The 19,250-nt window shown below is 40.8% G+C and overlaps 1 protein-coding gene across 9 annotated transcripts in view; it reads right to left on the bottom strand.

Moving 5' to 3' along the window:
• The window catches only part of LOC111244765 (sodium/potassium/calcium exchanger 3-like), a 30,844-nt gene extending 15,021 nt beyond the window's left edge, over positions 1-15,823 (bottom strand). For 4 of the 9 annotated variants that reach the window (XM_086979363.1, XM_086979364.1, XM_086979365.1 and 1 more), the window contains exons 1-8: positions 14,874-15,823; positions 8,219-8,647; positions 6,996-7,147; positions 6,150-6,493; positions 5,781-6,044; positions 5,323-5,597; positions 4,756-5,003; positions 2,324-4,379 (exon numbers count right to left, since the gene is read on the bottom strand). In XM_086979363.1, the coding sequence (XP_086835489.1) occupies positions 4,224-4,379; positions 4,756-5,003; positions 5,323-5,597; positions 5,781-6,044; positions 6,150-6,493; positions 6,996-7,147; positions 8,219-8,647; positions 14,874-15,015 (2,010 nt within the window). In that variant the 5' untranslated portion in view covers positions 15,016-15,823 and the 3' untranslated portion in view covers positions 2,324-4,223. Of the gene's footprint in view, positions 1-1,575; positions 1,865-2,323; positions 4,380-4,755; positions 5,004-5,322; positions 5,598-5,780; positions 6,045-6,149; positions 6,494-6,995; positions 7,148-8,218; positions 8,648-14,873 lie in introns of all 9 variants that reach the window. The other 5 variants (XM_086979366.1, XM_086979367.1, XM_086979361.1 and 2 more) reach the window with 2 other exon arrangements.
• Positions 15,824-19,250: the final 3,427 nt, after the last annotated feature.

The raw sequence follows: 19,250 nt of genomic DNA on the forward strand, positions 1-19,250 counted from the left end.
ATTTGCATAAGGTACCCTTTGGTCAGCTATCTCTGCGAATTGTAAATCATAATGATAATCAAACAGCAGTCGTTTCATCAGCTTTTACTAGTACACTGATTAGTATATATCTGTTTTGTCTGTTTATGCCGTCTTCCGCTTTCCGTGTTGCCGTGGAAATTAATTTCGAAAATTTACCTCGCCTTTTGCGAACGGCATGATTTCTTGTATAATTTATGTGTCATATATTTTTTTTCTACCTATATTCCCACTGACACTCACTCATTATATGTCATTTTTGGGGGGCTTATCGTACTGTATGTTGGCGTAATGATGCTAACGGATTATCATATTTTATACGAGTCATCTGTGTAGTATCGTGCAAAAATTTGGAAACTCTACGATTTACCTTCGAAAAATGGCGCAGTTCTGTAGTGCGGTTGTTGTAACTCTTTTTATTGAGATTGATTCATAAAGACTTTTTTATTGAGCTAGCAGTGTGGAAGTCAGTTTCATAATTAATGTCTATAAATTTATTTAGATGGACTTTGGTCTTCTCCTTATTATCTTAGCCATGTTATACATCCGTGTATATAGTCACGAATAGAATAACTACCAGATGAGTAATTCGTTTTTGTGTGTGTGTGTGTGTGTGTGTGTGCACGCGTATATTCGTATCTAAGCTGTATATCAAAGGGAACACGATTTTCCGACAAGACTCGGAAGATATTACTACATACTTAAACGTCGTCGTAGGTTTTTTGGATTGCAATATGTCCGCGTACGTAGCCTGGAGGACATTAACATTTCGCTGCCGTTCAAGCATGCCTTGGCTATGCTCGATATTACTGTTGTAAATAGAAATAATGCGTAAGGTATATAGATATGTGTATCGCTATACCTATCTAATTATATTTGACCTACATAAATACCTAAGTATCATGAAGGTGGTTAGGCGTTTGTATTTGTCTTGTGTTTCAGGCGTGTCTGTCGTTTTATGTGCGTGGCTGTCTACGAGTCTGTGAAATACGCTTTAAAATCGTCGAAACTTCGGTTATTGATGTTCAATATGAAAGACTGCGGCAATGTATCGTGGCCCTAGTCGACACATAATCCTCTCACGTATGAGCCGTGTTAACTGTCTCAAATTAGATGGCTATGTGATTATTGTTATTTGTGGTACTGAACCTTTCCAGAACGAACATTTTACATAAAATATTGTGCTTTTACGGAAGCTCCTCTGGGAGCTACGAACGACTACGAATCAAAGTTCAAGGTATCTATTCAGGGTCGACCTATATGTAATTACAACTGTGAAGGTAGGTCGAATTTAATGGACCCAGTCTCCAGTAAATTTTTGCTCCACAACGAACCTTTTCGACACCTAAGGCCATCTATGACATTTTTACATATAAATGTAATTAGGTACTAGCAGGCTGATAGATAAAACATTTTGCCGTATACGAACATTGAAAAAATTCAATTGAAAGCAATAGGTGGATAATCATGCTGAAGTCTCTGTGATCAATAATAGAAAATTCTCCATGCATTCGTTAACTAAGCGATATAATCCAGAAAATATAAAAAAATACAGACCCTTGTGCCGTTCCAAATCTGTCGTTGGTAGAGGATGTCGTTAGATATTAGTTATATATCGCATGAAAGACGTGAAGTTCTTGAAGGCGTCTCTGTTTGAAATAACAGATCGTAAATGGATACCTAATAATGCGTCTACTGTATATGTTGCTGTTCTTCTCATGTCCCATACAATAGTGCACGGCCGAATATTACCGTTAATGTTTATTAGTTTTTCTTGCTGATGCTTTTTATGCGTTGAAGAGTTTCAGGGTGAAAATAGGTCGCCATCGGCTCATCTTTCTTTTGTCTGTACGAGATTACGAAGATAAATACATTCACATATCCGTCGTCATTACTTTTTTCAGTTACTGGTACTCGGCTATAGTATTGTGTGAGTATATATTGAAAGACGTAGCGTTGAGTGTAGATGAAAGATCGGCGGCGGACAAGGTGTTATACAGTAGGAAAGCATTTGGTTGATAGTAGATAGGGCAGCAACAGCGATTGGGTTTAGTGGAGACATAGGACAATTAGAACTTATCGAATCTTTCCTATTTTTGCTACTTCCTTCTTGATCCTTTACTAGATCGTCGCCACCGTTCACTCGATTTCCCTTTGCCTATGTCTCCATAACCTTTTTTTTTCTCTTGCCGTCAGTGTGTATAGGATTTATTTTTAGCTTATCGTTCTTGTTTTCTTTCGCAAATAGAAATTTAGTTAATATTTCCTTATTTATCTTTGCTCAGCTAACAGTTCTCAAGCTCACCATAAGTATCTTCGTTTGTTCTAAGCCTAGATTCCAGTCATACGTTGCATTTCGTTCAACTCACACTTTCTTCTACCGTTTCTTCCCTTACTTTTATGTTTCTTTCTTGTTCCTTCGATCTGCGTCCTATTTGCTGTCCTTTTTGCTTTCGTCTTTTAGATTTTTCTCACTTGCAACAATCAGCCACACAATTCCACAGGCATTGTCTTATTTCTATACACTTTTCCATTCGTTTTGCCACTCAACAAAAACATAAACATCAAATAACGAGATGAGGAGCTGCGCACGGAGGTGGGACGACGTGTGTCTAGATGCACGTTGCCACACAGACCTCTGCAAAAGCGCAACATGGCATGGTGCACGCGTCCTTCAAAGTACACCCAATGATTTATAGAAATCGCACTTACTTAATAGTTGTTGTAGTATCAGTTGATAATGACTAGTAAGAATCTAGATCGTACGAAGTAAATCATCATCGAATCCGTTGTCGTTGGAAGTTTCCATAGCTATTTAATGTTGCATGACCGTCGCCATTACCACCACCGCCATTGTCAGCATTATTGAGTTTCAACGATTTCATTTTCGCTGAGTTTCGTCTTCCTGCAATACCTTTTCGCATTTGTTTATCATTTCATCGCTCTCCTCTTTTCGCTTTTTGTTAAATGAGCCGATTATTAACCTGGGCTTCAGTACAGCTTAGGCAGCCTTTCCTTTATGTAGTCCTGTTTCGTTGTATTTCATTAATGTCAAATCAAATGCCATAGGCAGCATTTGATACTGCATAAGGCCAACAACCGTTGGTCACTCTTGCGGTTCGTAGGGTGCCTACATAGTAGATTTAAGAGCGTACCATTTAGGTATACGGTCTCTCTTCCTGGTAAAAGGTTTTAACGTCACGAAGGCCGTTAAGGTGATGTGAATGATGCTCCGACCAATTGCTGCTAGTTCATTCTGCTATTATGGTCGTTGTCGTCATTATTGTTGGTGTGGTTTATAGTGATGCGGCTGCCTTTCTGTTTATGGTTTTTCTGTAAAATATCATAGCGGCTACTCCCTGAAATTTCTCTACTGTCGACTACAATATGTTCTAGGTCCGTTCATCAAGGCGCGCCCACTGGGCTGAACGGAGAAATTATTATTTATTGTAGCACTTGACGGTTATTTGTGTGTGTTATAGTATGATTTTGTCGTCATCTACGTAGGCATCAAGGACACCCATCCGTCAACGTCCGAAAGGACTAGCACGACGGGTTCGTAACGTGCATGCATCTAGAGATCTGGCATATTTATTTCGCTTAAGAGCGAGAGTTTTCTATACACTAATGACGCTAGATGGTTTTGTGTTTGTCAGACATATTTCTCTGTCTGTTTTCTTTTTCATGCTGTAGATAACTTAAAAAAATAAACTAGATGAAATAAATTATTGTAGTCTGCGCTCTCGCATGATCTTCTTGACTTGCGTTTTTCCTTTCTGCATATAAATTTGCAAATTTTAGACTTCATATTGTCTAAGTATAGTCAAGCTTTGTCTCCTTAGTGTATTTGCCCATCAGACACGGTAGCACCATGGCTGAGTCACGAGATACTTACGTACGCAGAAATTAATATATTTTTTGACACTGTAGTGTATAATTTGTTTAGTTATGGTTGTATTGAAGTAAATATACATCGACGCAAGCTATTAGCAGAGATCATCGATCGATTTGTATTTACTATCATGCACGAATTGGTTATCGTATACACACTCGCTCTACGAAAAGCATCGGCATAGAGCTCAATTTGATTTGTCCTTATTTTGTATGGTTTTGGCATTTTTCATTCAATTCTTTATCGTCTGCACTTTAATTCCCATGTTTTCTGCTACCTTACCCCCTCCCGTTCTTCCCATCGCTGGCTGAACCTATTCGTCAGGTTCCGCGCAGGTCGGCGGATTCACGTGCGAGAACACGTTAAACTCGATAGCGGAGCATAAAATCAGAAAAACTACGTAAATTGCCATTAGAAGGGTACCGAGCTTCTTTGTTAGAAGCCAGCCGCTGCGCTGGATAGCAACTATCTGTAATTAAAAGGAAAAAAATAAATAAAAGAATGAACGATGCGTTTTAGATAAATATCAACCGGTTGAATATAGGGTAGTAGAGCCACCGTATATGATATAACGAATGCATCTAATGCCTACGAATTATCAGCGGTCCAGTATCATCGCAGACCTACAACTACAGTGTGATCTACACATTAGTCATTTGTTTTTCTTCTGCTGCAGTAAAAATAAGGGAGCTCTTCAATGCTGTGTGACAAATGGCAGACTTTTCACTTAGGTACTAATACTTGATCATGGAAAATCTGTATCTGGCATAAAAACGACATTGGTAAAGGCATTTGAATTAGCTTTACCAATGTTGTTTGTTATTTTGATCAGGCTCGATACTTGCCGTAATGATGATGGTTAAGAAGAGCAATACGACTGTGTAGAGCAGTCCTTTTGAAAAGATGATGGCGTATCCGGAGGGGTCAATGTATGTCGTTTGGATAAGCCACGGCACCGCAAGACCAACTAGAATGTCGAAAACATTTGAGCCAAAGCAATTGGCAATCGCCATGTCTCCCTGCCCCTGTTTGGAGACCAACAGCGAGGCATATGCATCCGGTATTGAGGTTCCTGCGGCTAGAAACGTGATGCCTAGAAACGGGCCAAAAAAAATCGTACGACTGAGGAAAAATCTGTCCCACATTATATTTGCAATTGCAGAAACTAAAGACGGAGTGTCCTATGTAGCTTATACGCTGTTTCTTTTGTTTCCAGCCAACAAACACTGAGACGAGAAGATCCGTTTTATCAGTGACCGCTTTTTGCTACCTGCTACAGTGAATTAATAGCGTTCTATCGTAAAGAAAAAATGGCGTCATCCAAACGTTCTACAAGGTTGCAGCTTTTCGATTTGAGTGAAAGTTCATCCGTGACTCGACAAGGACGAAGCTGTCAAGCGGAAAAGACCTACCCATGATAGAGTCGGGTATACCCATGGTAAAGCCAATTAGCGTGACCATCCAAACCATCAGGTAAGAGAATATGGCAGTCCACCAGATCGACATGGCAAACGTGACGAGGAATACCTTACTACCGAGATTGCTCCTGCAATCCGGTATTGTGTACTCTAACGTAGCCAGTAGAGGAACGCGGATCCAGTATAAGACCTGATCCTTCATGCCGTTTTCCATTGGTGGTCGGATTCGCCAGTTGAACTTCTTGTTGCTGGTCATGATTATACTTTCACTGCAAATAATCAAATGACTTGAATTAGGTACATGTTTAATTTGTTGATATTCGCCGACTCACTTGTTTTTATACAACCGTACAAAGTTAAACTTTTCAGTACATATTAGACGCAGTACGCTGTCTTGATTTTATTGTATGGAAAATAATGCCTTAGGGGAAGAACTGTATATTAGAGGTTACCTTCGCGTGAACCTCCCATAGCCCTGTAGGGCTTTTCGGCGATTATGCATAACCCGTTTGACGGCTGCCCAGAACCGTGTCTTACGTCGAAAGTTCGGTTTACAGAGCATTATAAGAGCAGCTTCATAAAACGAGATGCAGGAATTAGTCGGGCCTCCGTAATTATTTTGCTTATCACCAGTCAAGGTATCCATCTCACGACTTTGAACCGTATCAGAAAGACCAAACTTTGCCGCAACTATCAGATGAATCGTACGATTAAATCTGCAAAAAAAATATATATAATTATTCGTACGTGACAATTTGGTCGTATTCCTAATAAACGGGTCCTTGCATTTTAGGATCAGTCGGACGATGAACATTACTTACTTCATGAGCGCGATATATATTCCGTATAGTAGAAGCATGACAGTGGATTCACCCTGAGATACCCTCGAGTCATATATCACAATAATCAGGACGATGACGGTGAACGAATAGAAAACCGAATCGCGAAACAGGGGCCACCACGTGACCGGAACCTCGCGACCAGCGTATAATCCACAGATGGCGATCACGAATAGAACGTTATATACGGCCGAACCTACAACTGTTCCCGTGCCAACGTCACCTTTGGCGACAATCACGCCAAGGATCGCAGTGAATAGTTCGGGTGCTGAGGAACCGGCGGCCATGAATGTCGCGCCAGCTACATCGTCTGATAGGTTCAAACGCTGGAAGAATGAACAGCCTCGTCAGTATTCGTATTGGGTTTTTGTCAAGCGCCTTCCTGCCCAAAACGGTCACATCAGAACCAAACGTCATTCTCTCGTATGCGTAATGGCAATCTGCGTATTCATGTCGGTACTAAGCAATACTTATCCGCCAGAAGCCTATGGTAGAAATGACTTGGTCAATTATAGGAAATGAGCGCGTTTTTGCAATATCATTATACTCTGCCCAATTGTATTTGATTTCAGATCGTTGTTCAGGATCGATCTAGAACGTCTGACAGCTTTCCGTAACTGTGTACACATGCATGAGGTCTTGTACATAAACGATACAGACAGGAGCCTGTCTTGTGTTGTTGCAACCTCATTAGTGCGCTGCTTCAAGTCGTCTAGTGAACTGTACCACGTTGAATTGAAGCATGATGTGTTAGAATAATAGTTTAGCAACTATTGGACGGAGCTGTGTTAAGAATATTTGCGGCTTCTGCAAGCTATACGCCCTTACCTGTGCGCATTCTTCAAGTGAAGCAATGAAGTAATCATCGCAGACGACGGCTAGAGCATAAAACATATATATAGCAACAAACATATGAATAATGATAGCACCTCGAGCGCGAGCCCGATGAGAGAAGATGTCTGATGGGAACTCGTGGAAAGCTGCAATGAAGCCAAATAACAGAACCAATATTAATGTTTCGATATATATTTATATCGCATTCGATAGTGGTTGATAGACCAAGCTGCTATGAACGCGACAGGCTCATCGTATCGTCAATGTAGAGGGTAATTTTTATTGGGCCTTATAATCCTGGGTCATTACAAATTTCCCCTAAATACTGATTGCTAATCACTTACGCGCTTAAAGCGCTGTGCGTAAACACAGGCCGATTTCAAGGCATAAGGAAGGACCATTCGTACAAGAACAGTATAGAACTTCACCCATCATTAAACGACGCTCCTATTTAGTTTAACTTCCGGATGAACTGTCGCACAGATTACGAAAGATTTGCGTTGATAACATAAGTTTTAGGGACAATGCGCCTAACTAATATAAATGGTAAAATCAAATGTCACTATGGCGGTACTTTATAGGTACATGTTTTACGCAAGACTCATAAAAATAAGCACATATATAATACAAAGATTCGCTGACTTGATCATTTATACGCATATGTATATATATATATATATATATATATATATATATATATATATATATAGCGTCTTTAAACTGTACACATAGTTTCGAGACCTTCTATACCAGAATTTCTTTTCTGGAATACAAAATCTAATTGACATTGAACACGTCTCACGTAAATTTTACCGCATGGAACTCGAACATAAGCATAATTAGATTGAGCATGCTGACGGATACGTGGATAGCGTACCGTTAGTGTAACCCATCATTTACTTTATTTACTTTTTTTTTTCAAAAAAACATTCGACGCTATCGAGTTCTGATAATTAACAGGGCGTCTCCGAAGAGGAGTAGACAAACATGGATATTAAGTAGTTTGCGATTATCTAAGTACGTTCACTGAAATGAATAAAATTACGAAACGATGGGCACTATTCGTCGTATGATAATTAGCACCGATTCGGGTTCCTTGAGGCAATAATTTATGAGTCCAATAGCTTAACGACTATTCAGCAAAAATAACTGAATTAATTTGAGAGTTAACTTAATATGTCATAAATATTTAAGAGTTCATAGCACTATAAACCCACCGGCCTGTAGACATGTCTCATTTTCGACAATTTTATGACGAGGATGTTCGTGGATTGCTGTAATTCCAACGTATGGCCGTCTAGTAATGGCCGATTGTCCTTTGTCCTTTCGGGTGGTATTGGTCACATCTGCAGTTCTGTTTTTAAGGTCACTAGACACATCTTTGCTGCCACCTTTAGAATCTTTCGCGATTTTGTTGTCCTTTTCGTTCTGGTCGCTGCTTGGCCCGGGCTGATTCGACTTGGTGTCACCATCGTCGCTTTCTTTGGGATGATCGGTGCCTCCTATACCGGACTTTCTCGACTCGATATTTAATTCAGTTTCTTCTGTCGGTGATGGCACCTTGATAGCTCCGTTTGTGTTGTCACTCAATAGGTCCCGACTTCGCCAGGAAAGTTGAATAGCTATCCTATTGCCAGCGGGTTCGCCTAAAACGAGTAGTGCGACATACTTCCTTAATACAAGAAGGAAAATGTGTTGACAATACCAGAACGAAACAGTTTGTGAAGATGAAGTACAATTGAGAGTGATTTATTGATCAATAACCTAAACTGAGAATTTTATCAAGATTATACCACGCTTAATTTTGATCTCATACAAGCCCTTATGCATTTATAAGTGAGGTAATTATTATGAGCAGGCGCTATCCGTAGATTTCGGCACAATCAGGTTGGTCATGGATTTACATTAATAAGCATTTTTAGATATGGGTCAACGTTATGGGTTAGTTACTGGCCCATTAGCCATGTTCGTCTAATTACAAAATATTGTCTTCAAACTCGCATAGTCAAAAATGGCCTTACGAGACTACAGTGCGCAAGTTTACTATTGGATAGAAGCTATTCGTAATCATCAAAAAAAAATATGCCCGTAATAGAAATCGTCTAGGCTACCGCGTCTGCAGAAATCACAAAGGTCTGCCATTAAAAATCACTCCTTGAAAACGCCCATGAACTTACGCCGTACGTAAGGTGCAAAGTTACAAAACACTTACTACGCTACTTTGAAAATCGTCGTTCTTAAACTTATAACTCTCTGCTGACAAGACATCGATGCACAGAAATTTGCAAATTGCAATTTCTATGTTTACGGACGAATAATATTACTTTTGATCCTAAATATAGGTAGATATTTTACACCCACTCGCCTTTATGGAGACTGATTTCTCCATCCGTTGCGTAACCACTCTTACATGAATGCAGACCAATCGTTTTTCCGCCTTGTCTGCTAATTAAGGGGTACTTGTATTTGCGTAAGATGTAAAGTTAGTGAACAAAAGTCGGCTAATTATTGCTTCCGTTGAGTTCTAGAGAGGCCTGTAATCATGGTTAATTAAGGAACTTTCAATATTCTTGTAACGGCTTCACCCGCAATGCTTTACATTGTACGCATACTTCTGCATAAAGTGTGGCAGAATTCTTTGGCCTATTTGAAGTTAGACGAACCTTTTTCGGGATTTTCTGGCCAGCGTGCAGGGTTCATTTAGGTTTGACTGTATAAAGCTAGAGCTAAAAAGATGCCTTATAAGCGACCAGCAATGCTTAGTACCCAATATGTCTTTTGATCCCATCCAAAGCGTAAAGCGAACGGAGGTCTGAATCAAGCCAGTCGTTGATAAATACTATTACAGAGGACATATATTTACTTTATGTTTTACTCTATATAAGGACGTTATGGGCCTCACAGGATTCAAATGTATTTAGACTTATCGAATTTTAGCACCAGATCAGATAGAGTTGTCCCGGGAAACAGACATTATCTATTTGCCTGTTGGCTATGTAGTTACTCGTTATAGTCGTGGATATACGGTCGTAAGCTTTTTAAGTATCAAAAATAGTCTTCTGTTTTAAAGATCATCGTTTAGTGTATGTACATGCCATGGTATCAACACAGAATTGTAAGCGTACAATAAGCTATTCTAAGCATTTTCTCTATACAGAATTCTAAAAGCAATAGCTGCAATCTATTTAACTATGTACAATTTTGACAACGATTTACGTCGCAAACTGGGCATTTACAAATTGTTCTTGGCCAGTTTCAAGTGCCCTACAACTTCTACTTGGACAATAAACGGGTTCAATGTAGGCTGAACATTGTCAGCGAACTGGTGAAATAATAACGTTTTGCCTAACCTACAAACAGGGCAAAAGTACACATCGTATATCTCTGTTATGATCCAATAATCAAGAAGTACTTTTCTGAGCCTTACGATTTAAACGGTTCTCTTAGAGAATACAGTATTTATCTGTGCTCTATTTTGTCAAGTCCTACCGAATATGAGCTCTTCGGTGTAGGGCGCCGCACCCAAAAGCAGGTGTTCATGAAGGTGCTCATTCTGATCAGGACGTAATAGACGCAATTGTTTTTAGATCGGACGTTTTACGCTTAACCAAGTTATTATTATTGCGTTTTATTTGTTTATATCGACGCCAACTATACTTCCTAATTTGAGTATAGTAGGGAATTACTCCTATTTGGGTGACTGTAATCCTTGGGGTTCAAGACAGATGTTTCGAACGCCGAAAATCTTTCAAGGTGGTTTGAAGACGCGTTATTTGACGCCAGACTGTAAACCTGGTACGCCCGTTCATGACGAAAGGATTTTACTTTTTTATTGATAAAGGCCAAAGCCATAGACAATTTTCAGCTAACGAAAAGTTCGAATCGAACCCTGAACTTCTTAGCAACTTTATTGCCCTGACGACAATCTAGAGGAAATAACATTTGTTTTACGCCGGCGCTTCTGGGTGTTGCTTGACTATTGGAACTGCGGACCGGGTTGCATTAGCTCAGATGAAGGTCGAAATGGGCGCTCCCATCTTCGTCGCTAATTTAGCGTTCTACGTGCATACGTAGGTATTAAAGAGAACACACGGCATCATTCCTATTACGGTCTAGAAATCGTAGAGAACTGTTGCGGAAAGTGTGGTCTGGCTCCGAGACTTAATTTGGCATACATCAACACTACAGCTTGGCTAGATTCATAGCTTCCTATGGAGATCCACTATAATCTTCTGCCTTAGATGTAAAGGTTTTAGTACGCATTTGAAAGATCGTAGCAAATTTCTTACATTGCACTGCCAATGCACTCCTAGTAATACCTAAATATCCGAGTGGAGTCGGATGCATGTTTCTGGACAGACTCGTTTAATTTTAGGGGGAACGACACAAAACAATCCGCAACCATTTGTCTGACAAACTTAACCTCTCGACAACAAACGCAATGTTTTCGCGGTTCTACAAAGGCCGCAGCGGCATTATAGAAAAGCTATAATAAGGAATAGTCTTACTCTGTTATATAACTAGTGTGCCAGCCTTATATATGTATATATATATATATATATATATATGGTGTCATAAACAAGAGAAAATAAAAAAAACGAGAACTAAAATAATATACTCACAACTTTTAGCAATGTTACGAAAAGAAGCCAAAGCGCAACTTTGATCCACGCTCCTTAAGAAAACGCAATTCAACCTAACTATAAATAGCTTACTCATCGCTAAAGGAGGCGCTTTTGCTGTTTAAGCTGCAGTTAACTTTTCCATAAAGGCCGTGTGGTCAATGAGAGCTATTCAGATCAAAGAACACTCTGCACTCATAATCAGGGTAGCAATTATTTAGATGAGCGTACACGTTCACGTTGGTACATGTAATCATTAGACACATATACGCAAATTTAATTTATTTCATACCGTAGACATCATCGGCGTTATCAGTTTCCCTGATGGCCTAGTGGGTAACATTTGTGTGCTAAAGCTGGTGATCTGGGTCCAGATCCGGCCGTGGACACACCTCACTTCGTGCTGGTAAGAGCTAACCGTCCGATGGAATGTCCAACGGCACGTAAACCTTGAATTATTTTAAGTCGGCTCAAACAATCATTGTCATATAGGGGAGCGTCATATAAGTTTTGCGCCGCAACGCTTTTTTCGTTGCTGCGCCACCGATTTTCATACTAACATAGAACTAGTGACAGCCGCAGGAACAATAGTTGTCTGTAATAATGTCAATAATGCTTGCATAGTTTAACTCTATATATATATATATATATATATATATATATCCCCACTTTTTATATACATAGATAGGCTTTGTAAAGAAGATATTGTTGATGATCAGGAAAATTTCAATATGCATATTTTTTTTGCCGACCTCTATAGAGCAGGGCGACTGTTCTTCAGCTCCTTACACAGATTTCACACAGATTTTACACTGTACAGAGTTCTGGCCAAGGCTCTCGCGAACATACGGAGATGAGGAGCCGACCAACAGCCTCGAAATCCCTGCCGACTTGATTAAGCAAAGCATCATAACCTGGGATGAAACTTGTGCCCGTTGGGTGTATATACTATTTTCCACCAGAGTCCGTTCTTCTTGCTCCAACAAGTCTTGGACCCAATGAAAAACAAACGAAGAGAAAAGCTATACACATCATTTCGTATAGTTCAGATCGCTTCATAATCGCAAGCGCAGCTTGTCCTCACCGATGACGCGTCGCTGCGTGAAGTAAGCACCGTCATCGAACCACTACGAAAATCTTTGTACAAGGTAGGCATTTTACTATTTGTATAGCTATGAGGCACATGCATAACTTAACTTTTTTTCTGATTGAGGCGAGTAAGTGAATTCACTAGAAGGTTTATCCCAAGTTTTTTTTTTCTCTAGCGTGACAACTATTTGTTTCGATGACAATATTTATTACCTGTATTGGTTGCAAGATTATGCACGGGTAAGTAGCAGTTTTACTTCAATTAGCGCTCAGACTGCAGTGATAACTTGTGTGTTTTCCTGACAAAAAATCATCTAAATCGTATCGTACCTGCCCTCAGCCACCATTCTCTTAGTGTTATCGTAATCGAGTATATTGGTAACCCACCAACAAAAATGCGTGTGTTTCAGTATGAGTACTTCGTTATCGAGACGTTCTTAACGTCACTGTGATATACAATACATATGGGGGTAAATATGCCTCTTGATTTAAACAGATACTATTAGATTTACACTTAAAACTGCCGTTTAAACTCGGATCCGGTGCAGATCTGTGGACTCTGTATAATACATTGTTATACGGTTCATTCATTGAATATATGTAGCGCTGATTTGAGTTTATAAGTTACAAGCGGACTAACCACAATTAGGAATTTCAGTGGCAAAGCTGATCTGATCTTATTTTCACCTTTCGCATACATCAGTCGAAGTTTTTTGATTTCCATTAAAAATTGCAACATTTCATTACTTCACTGCGTAACTTACTCTATTAATGAATATAGTTCTCAAATATATTTACAGCATAGGTAATATTATAAAATTATTCGATATGTATAGTACTTCAAATTTTCTGAAAGCCACTCAGAATAACACTGTTATATATCAATAAAATCTAAACAGATTACGTCACACGTCTTTAGGCAGGGAAGTTGTGTTACATCAGGAGGAAAGCCTATATGAACTAAACACCGCTCCCGTCGTCTTATAGCTTATCAATCTCTGCGGACCGTTTTATTGGTAACATACACGAGTTTCGGTTTCATAGGTCAGAGGCACAACCTCTATAGGCACAACGCTTAAAAACACATGTCCTAAATTGAACGGTAGTCCTTCTAAGCTAACAATATTTTCCTATAGATCGTTCATAGCCGACGGCGGATACCGCCAGAAACCCCGAGGGGAGAAAGCCTGTACGTTGTATAATAATCATCATAACAGCCGTTGTGGTAGCGGTGTGTGTGAAATAGCATTAGCGCCAAACTATGCCCAAATTGTCGTGCCCTCAACTCCACTGGGGTGACTCACAGATAATACACATACGCCGAGTTCATTCTGAGCGTTTCGCGAGGTTGTTGCGCCCTTACGATAACCTTCGAATAGGTTCCTCCATCGATAGGGCATTCACGGTGATGATTACAGGATTAAACGGAATTGAAATGCATAAAGCTGTTTGGCGAACACGGTTCAGAAGTAAACTCACAGCGCGCCTCATACGTACTAGCATACACAGAGAGCAACCAATCACCGAGTTTATAATAGGAGCATCTTGAGTCTTTAGAAATGACTCTTGAACCTCCTGTTATCTTTCCCATCGTTGATCCTTCTTTGGCTTTCTCTGTCGCATACCGTTTCTCTAGGGGCCTGACTACCTCAATCGCGCGCAGTCTCATAGCACTCTACTTTCTTTTAGCCAAAGCTAAAGATACGATTGCTTTCGTAGCCCCGTATTGCAGCAGCCCCGAATTCCCAAGGCTATGCAAGAATTGTCGCACTAAGAAACAGCGTACATATTCACACACTAGTAATTATCCTACTTCATTGTTTCTAGCCAGTGCATCAAACACAGTCGACTGGTGATGCTGGGGTTTTCTTTAATGATGCACCACGCTTCACAGTAAAGCGGCTTGCTTTGGTCGTCGGATTTTTTTTCACGCATTTGGACCTTATCACCACTGACGTATTATTGAACGGGTTTCATAGATATACATATGTATGTGTGTGTATATCTATGTCACGGCTAATAGAGAGGACAAGTTAGCCTACCAGAGCCACTCTTGCTAACGCCCGGCCAGCATCACATTATTTCTATAACTTCTACTTCTGCTGAAAGTTGGTTGTATTACGGCAGCAGCGGCAGCCGAAACAATAGCACCTAAACTCACCTTGTTTCTTCCAGTCGGCAACGAGCTCGACGCCAGCGAATACCGCCACAACGAAGATGAGGGCCACAGCTCTTCGAAGAGCTCTGTGGCGCGCCGAAGAGCTCCGCGTAAACTTGTCCCATTGCACCGGCACCGTCGTCATTCCTCACGATGAACGCTACCAGCGATGATTGGGTAGCGCGGCGGTGTCGAGGCGCCTGAGGTGAGAGAAAGGATTGGCCCAGCAGCGACAGCAACAGTAGTTCACCATCCACCCGAACCGCCGCAGATTCGCGCTCAAACGCCCGCACGCAGCTTCCCGCCGCGAAAAGCAGCAGCAGCCGAACGTACGTCCGTACTAACGAGTAGGCCGCTCAACCGACCGAGCAGTGAGGGAGCTAACGGCGTCGGCGGCGGCGGCAACTATGACGATATTGGCGGACGACGGACTTCACCAGCAGTGGGAGCAGTGAGAACGACACGTCTCGACTGCTGTGCGAAGTATAGCGGCGGCTAGCGAGTAACAGAGGGTACAAACTAGACACACGATGGTAAACCAAAGGAGATACTCTAACATACGAACTTGCCCGGATCTGCTGTGTCTGGGACGGGCGGAGTGACGGCGATGCATGGGTCGCGGCGCGCGCAACTCTACGGAGCACAGCAGAGCAATGTTCGGACAGTTAGTACGTTTGAGGCTGATGGTAGCACGGCCAGCTGCGGCAAGACGGCGCGAAATGGCCAGGAGCCGGACGGACTAATGGCTACTTGGAGTTGCTACTTATTCGGTTGGTAGCAGGCATTGACAGGTCGCTGTGGAAAGAAAGTAAGTAGGGAAGGATTGTCTTCGATAGCAGAAACGGTAACTACAGCTGCGACAAAGCTGTCCAAGGGCCCTTGCACCCGCTGAATTGGGGTCCGCGGACAAGTCTAACGGAGAGAATGGCGCTAGGAATCATCTTGCGGTTAGCCCAGTTGACAGTTTAATGACTGAATGGATTTGAATCAAGAGACAGTAGCAGTAGCTTCCAGGAGAGGAAGCTGCTAATAAGAGAAAAAACGGACCTTGGTCGGCCGAACAAATGTTGTGACGGAAGCAGACAGCTGTGTACCGCGGCTCCGAGCAGCTGACTAGCGATGAGTAAGTACACAGAGGGTCATCACCAGCAGCAGCAGCAGCGTCACCTTGAAATAAGCCTTCCTTCGCTTGTTTTCACCTGCGACGATTGGTAGTTGCAATCGAGACCGCAGAACAGGAGAAGAAGAGGGGGTACACAAAGATCAAAACGATCATCTATCCACACGCACATCCTCACATATTTCCATTCTCACACCGATATATTTTCAAATGTCACGGAGCGAGCCGTTCGAATACTTTCATCATACCCAGATAGACGCTAGGTCACGCAGAGGAGGCCGAAGGTTGAAGGAATCCCCGACAACTGCTATTTTCTGCAAATTATTGCATAGACATGATCATCGTAGTATTATAATCATCATAATCGTTATAATCATCGTGGCTTAGTTCTTCCTTATGCGCAGTGGGCCGTCTTGATACACGTCGAACGCCTGTACAGAATGACAAAAGGTTTAATAGGGTAGCTGCCTGAGAGTTAAGCTCGAAATACAAAAATGCCGTTTACCCGCCATTTTTCCCCGACCTTTTCAAAGGCAGCCGACAAAAAAGAAACGAAAAGGCTTAGTCAATACAAGCGACAAACATAAGCAGTCGAGCTTGCGATGATAACTGTCACGCCGCTAGCAGCACTCCGTACTGTTTATTCAAGCCCAGACATTTTAAATTAGTTGCACGCTTTTATATGAACGACTATTTCTAAACTTGGGTCACAGGCCTTGTAACAACAAGTCAGGCATAAGTCGCTGTACAACAAATCGAAAATGGGTATCAAAGGTAAAAGCATGGATATCATGTGGGCATGCACATAGAAGCAATCCGAAACGATTACCCGCATCGTTATCAAGCCTTTACCTATATTTAGATGATGCAGATTTAAAAATGGTAGAATCTGAACGCTAAGTCTAGGGAAGCATTGGTTCAAGTGTATACACACGTCTGGCGGCAATAAGTTCGCATATTTTTTTTAATAGTAATAATTATATTCTAATTATACTCGGCAATAATTACGAGTGACGGATAGATACATTGTATCAATTGAATGTAAACCTTCTAAAACTCCTGTTTATTCGACGCCACACTGTGCGCGGTCCAGTCGAGTTAAGTTTACTAATGGAATAATACGGCGAGCGTGGAAAAGACCCGTTACTTCTCAGCATCTCGGATCGGTCCTGTCTGGAAGGATTTGAATTCTGAGTGACGGACTGCTACAGACGAACCTTCTAGCATATTGTGCTAGCAATTGCAGCACGTGATGATAGAACACAAACAGTCCTGATCACTAGCAAATTAAGCATATCTAGGGTTCAAGATCGGCCTGTATTCAGCACTAACAAACAAAGCAATCCTAAAAATAAACGAACGAACAGATATGAGAGATGAGAAGAAATTTATTTTTATATATTTCTACAAATTCTCTGTGATTTTCCGCAATCGCACAGAATACATACTTTCAAATATTCAAGCTTACCAAATGCGATTGATAATACTCTAGCCTCGAAGACTATAGCACTGTTGATTGATCCATGAGACGACTTCAGTGGCAACCACATTATCCGGAGGCAAACTTGCTCCGTCCGATTTCTATATATATATATATATATATATATATATATATATGTTTGTCAATTTCCAGTTTGTAAGTAGCTTGTTGTTTGGCAAAAACGACATTAAGCAATCAAACGTACAGTCTGTTTGAGCCTAAAAGGCTAGCTATGCCAGATTACACAGTCGAACTTACTCAGTAAACAGGGCAGTGAAGAATCTGATTGACATCATTGCGCCAGGGGACTATTATTGCGACTGAATAATTAGCAAAAATTGCGTCTTTATAGCTGAACGTAGATACCACGCATATACTGAGCTTTCACTTATAGTTAACAGCTTTTTCCTATGCATTTTAGTTCTCGTTCTGCAATTAAGGGGCAAACGCCATTTTACTATAGTGCATGTTCCTAGACGTAAGTGATGTTCGTAAATAAAACCGTTGATTAATCGACGCGAAATGCGGATAAAACGTTTTTTTTTTTGATAACGGGTAAAATAAACTGATTTCTCCTAAGGTGATTTCAAATAATTAACAGCATTACTTAATAGTGTATTGCTGGTATTTTCCAATGCCGTAACTTTAGATAAAAACTGGCGAAGACGAATACAATATTCTATATATATATATATATATATATATAACTTTGTGAATGAATCCCAAAAAGACTGATCACAGATGCGCGCCCGTTTTATCATTACTAATTATCATTAAAATTAACAAATTTGGATTTTTTTTTTCAATATGAATTTATTTAAATATGACATTTAGTTTTTGCACCCTTTGTCATTTAACCGATACGAGGTTAAGTGGTTCTGTGTCTTCGCAGAGTACTGGGTTCCGGATCACTGGATAGCTTGCCTCTTTGGCTACAGGATATGTTAAGGGATTTATGTAGTCCAACGATTGTCTTCTCTGAAGCGGATCAGTGGAATAGTTCTAAGTGTGAAGATTATCAAAGGATGATTGGATCACGGATGTTATTATAGACGAAATGCTTGGGCTAGTTCGGTCCCTTCTATTCCACATGCTGTAAGAAAATGTATCTAACGGCCATCAACGATTTACTAATTATAATGCTATCTGATCAGCATCTAAGCATGAGGAAAAAAGCAGCAAAAGACAATGTGTCCAAATAAAAGTTGCATCATAAAGCAGGTTACTTACTAACATACATTAAATACAATACAAATCCTTCTCAGCTCGGATGCGCCTAAAATATTATCACAGCTAAGCTCAGTAAAAGCGTCACTGATAGCAACTCTATTTTCGGAAGAGAAAAAGCTTCGCGTTTCCCTGTTCGATTGAACATTTGCGTAAGATCTGTTTATATTTAATGTAAATATTTGCTTTTCTCAAACGTACACCTATTTAATTTACTTAAATAGAAAATATGAACTTTTCTTGCTGAGGACGCGGTGCAGAGATGCGCTGCTCATTGGCTTTGCTTTTCCCTCCAACAGCTATCGACTTCGATTCGCAGAATACCGCTTTCGAGCTATTTAATGCCTGCCTGAAGTCCCTCTCTGGCCTTACCTATCAGGTTATAGAGGCCGCTGGGCATCACTTCAGCAGCCAACAGATCTACAGGCCATTCGGAACAGGCACGGCTTTATACACGGATGCGCACATTGGTAGTCGGTAGTTATTCGAAGATCTACGTCTACCGATGCGCCATCTCGCTTTGTATGCGCTTCGTGAGAAAGCTCATAGATGA

The sequence above is a fragment of the Varroa destructor genome, unplaced genomic scaffold, assembly GCF_002443255.2.
Source record: "Varroa destructor unplaced genomic scaffold, Vdes_3.0 BEIS01000002.1, whole genome shotgun sequence".
In the NCBI taxonomy this organism is placed as follows: Eukaryota; Metazoa; Arthropoda; class Arachnida; order Mesostigmata; family Varroidae; genus Varroa; species Varroa destructor.